The sequence below is a fragment of the Haliotis cracherodii genome, unplaced genomic scaffold (assembly GCF_022045235.1).
Source record: "Haliotis cracherodii isolate W230 unplaced genomic scaffold, xgHalCrac1.p SCAF_11, whole genome shotgun sequence".
Classification (NCBI taxonomy): Eukaryota; Metazoa; Mollusca; class Gastropoda; order Lepetellida; family Haliotidae; genus Haliotis; species Haliotis cracherodii.
This window is the reverse complement of record NW_027266266.1, coordinates 29,692,006-29,695,402: the sequence shown is the minus strand read 5'-3', so window position 1 is coordinate 29,695,402 and position 3,397 is coordinate 29,692,006. Positions and strand designations below refer to the sequence as shown.

The window sequence follows — 3,397 nt, the reverse complement described above, 5'->3', positions numbered from 1 at the left end:
GTTGTTTTTACTGGTTGGGTTGGGTTTAGGAGGCGGAGGAGGTTGCGGTGGTTATTTGTTGTTGGTTTTAGTAGGAGGGTTTGGGAAATTGATTAATTATTAAAGATTTATTTTGTTGCTGGAAGGCTGGGATTAGGTGAGACAAGAGGAAAGCGGGGATTAGGAGATATGTGAGTGGTGGGCGTGGGTGGTGAGTCGGAAAGAGCGTGCGTTGTGTTTAGGAGAAGGGGGGATTAGCTGTTTTTTGTTTTTAGGAGTTGGGTCAAAGGGTGTGTTTGAGTGGTTGGCGTGGGTAGTGAGTAGAAGTGAGTGCGAGCTGTGTTAGGGAGATGGGGGAGGATAAGGTGTTGGTTATTTATAAGAGTCTGAGATGAAAGGGTGTGATTGAGTTTTGTTGTTTTTAAGGATTTAGGGGTTTTGTGATTAATTCGGTGAGAGTGATTTTAAGAGTATGTGAATAAGGATGAAAGGATAACGTGATAATTACCTATGATGGAGTTCTCCTTGGCTGGCTATCAGGCAGTGCTCTATGCTGGCTTGGGAGGTGTTGCTCGCTTGGAGTACAAACTGCAATGGAGAATGAGGGACATAGTACAGAATATATATAGTAGGTGGAGGATTAACAGCAACAACAATTGCATACAAGATAGACACAATTTTTATGGATAACAACGTCTTTAATACTGTAAAAAGCGACGTTTCGGTATAGATCCTTATACCGTTGTCAAGCAAGACTGAATGAGGGACATAGTGCAGAATATATATAGCAAGTGGAGGATTAACAGTAGAGGATTAACAGTAACAACAAGGGCATACATGAGTGGGATAACATAGGTAGATGTGACAACAAAGGATGATGATCACAACACGATGGACAAAAAACACATAGCTAGAAGCCAATGGGGCATGAAGCCAATAAACAGGTGATTATTGTTTGATGAGTTCATAGTAGGCGGATGGGATGAAATAGCCTTGATCTCTGTTGATTGATGGCTTGTGGCGGCGAATATGGACTGCTTCTGTTAGTTTTCTCTTGGTGAAATCATGTTGGTTGTTGGCGAGGATTTGGACGTTGTCCCAGTTGATGATGTGATTGGGACAGTTGATGATATGGTCCGAGATGGCTGATTTGCTGTCGGATTTGATGGTGGAGGTTTTCTGCTCTTTGATTCTAGTGTTGATTGGGCGGGATGTTTCACCTACGTCAGATTGCCCGCAGTTGCAGTCAATACTCTCTATCTACAAAACTTGGCTCAATACAATATCAGGCTCTCAAACTAATTACACGCACCCAACATGGCACCTCCTACACTTCACTTCAGGCCTTAACAGCAGAAATGACACTAAGTCTACGCAGGGAACAGCTAAGCTTAAATTTCTGGGCCGCGTCCCAATAAAACCCTCTCATCCAAAACTTAATAAACCAGAATATCAGCCCCAAAAACCGAGCTCTAGCTCGTAAACACCCCTTACTTACCCCAATATCCCAAAGAATAACAAACTACAAGCTCCAACTACCTAACTAAGGCAGGCAAACAAATACTCTTCTTGTGGATACCCGCCCACGTAGGAATATACGGTAATGAAAACGCCGATAAAGTAGCTAAACTATCCCTCAAAATCCCAGAAATAAGCTTAAACTTACCAATCTCAAAATCAGAAATTAAAAGCGTAAACAAGCAAAAAATCACCAAAAAAATCGACAGAGTAATCACTAAACTCCAAACAGGACACACCAACCTAAATAACCATCTAAAAAAAATTAAAAAACATACTACAGGTAACTGCCCACACTGCAAACAACTAGAAACCCCAGAACACACACTCATCCACTGCACACACTACCTAACACATCGAACCGCATTACAAACCACCGTCAATCTAAACAAGGCTCTCACTCTAGAAGCACTACTAAACCCACAAAATAAACTAGAAAACTTCAAGGCCTTAGGCGTATTCTTAATCAAAACGGAACTAATAAAACGCATCTAAAAACACTATAATCTACCAAATCAAAATTACATAAACAAACAAACATCCACCATACCCAGCTCCCTTAGTTCTCCTCCCCTACCCCATCGGCATCTATTCCAAATCTCAAAATTCCCAAATTCTATATAAGCAACCCCTAAAGCCCCCTCTTGGGTTGCACAGACCACTTTCGCCCCTTTCGCAAACACACTAAATGGCCTGGCCGGGCCCGTGTGCGAAATACGCATCAGTCGGAAAGCGCACGTTAAATCTCCAAAGTAAGTAAGTAAGTAAGTAAGTAAGTGCAGTCAATTTTGTAGACTACACCTTTAGCCTCTTGGGGTTTAGATGTGTTCCTGCCGTTGGCTCTTAGCAGGGTGTTGAGGGAGTTGGAGCTGGTGAAGGGGGTGTCGATGTTGGCTTGCTGTTTGAGGAGGCGGCTGATGATGTGGGAGGCTTTTCCTATGAACGGGAGAGCGATGCGAAAGGGCGCTGATTCGGGTTTAAGAGTCGCAGGTCTGGGTGTGGGATAGAGTACAGAGGCGATGACTTTGTCGACTAGTTTGGCCGGATAATTGTTGAGGTGGGTGAAGACTTGGCGGAGGTATGCGATCTCAGGTTTGGGATCAGCAAAGGAAAGGTTGATGGCACGTTTGGTAAGGGTGGAGATGATGCCAGTCTTGGTTCTGAGAGGGTGGTTAGAGTTGAAGTGGATATACTGGTCGGTGTGGGTGGGCTTCCGGTAGACACTGGTTTGGATTCTGTTTGCTGAGTTTCTACAGACGAGGACATCTAGGAAGGGTAGTTGGTTGTCCTTTTCTGTTTCGATGGTGAACTGTACTCGGGGATGTTGTTGGTTAAGATGTTGTAGTAGCAGGGTTGGGTCTTGGTCTTGTTTGAGGATGACAAAGGTGTCGTCAACTTTCCTGTACCAGCAAATAGGTTGGATGGGTGATGTTGTGAGGGCTTGCTGTTCGAAGTGGGTCATGTAGATTTCAGTAAGGATAGGAGACAGTGGGGATCCCATGGGTAGGCCGTGTATCTGTTGATAATACTCGTCGCCCCAGGTGAAGTATGTGGTGGAGATACAGGCAGTGGTGAGGGCGATGATGGATTCGGTGGTTAAGCTGGTTTCAGGAGGGGTTTCAGTGATGCGACGGCGGAGAATTTTCAGAGTGAGTAGTATCCATCCACACATCCACATTTGATGACGTCACAAGTGCACCTAGTAACCCCACGTGACTGATGACGTCACATAACCTTGACCATGAGGGTGGGGGTGTTGTCAACGTCATTGCCTCATTAATATGCAAGATAACTCATTAATATGTAAATGTATAAGTGATGTATCAGGTTAATTAGATGAATATAGGGTCAACTGACCAAATGCTATCATGCAATTAATTACTTGACCATTCGTTAATTG

The 3,397-nt window shown here is 43.9% G+C and overlaps 1 protein-coding gene across 1 annotated transcript; it reads right to left on the bottom strand.

The window, feature by feature from the left end:
* Positions 1-483: 483 nt before the first annotated feature.
* Positions 484-3,169, bottom strand: LOC139455009 (uncharacterized). The gene is made up of 3 exons (XM_071236595.1): positions 2,510-3,169; positions 1,015-1,239; positions 484-567 (listed from the first exon to the last, which is right to left on the bottom strand). The coding sequence occupies exons 1-3, from the start codon at positions 3,167-3,169 to the stop codon at positions 484-486; spliced, it is 969 nt and encodes a 322-aa protein (XP_071092696.1).
* Positions 3,170-3,397: the final 228 nt, after the last annotated feature.

Excerpts from the sequence above, each read along its gene's own strand:
- LOC139455009 (XM_071236595.1), bottom strand. The coding sequence starts at position 3,169 with ATGTGTGGATGGATACTACTCACTCTGAAAATTCTCCGCCGTCGCATC. Across the intron at positions 1,240-2,509 it reads TCGACAAAGTCATCGCCTCT|ATAGAGAGTATTGACTGCAA; the intron begins GTACTCTATCCC and ends CAAGTTTTGTAG. Across the intron at positions 568-1,014 it reads AGAGAAAACTAACAGAAGCA|TTTGTACTCCAAGCGAGCAA; the intron begins GTCCATATTCGC and ends TCTCCATTGCAG.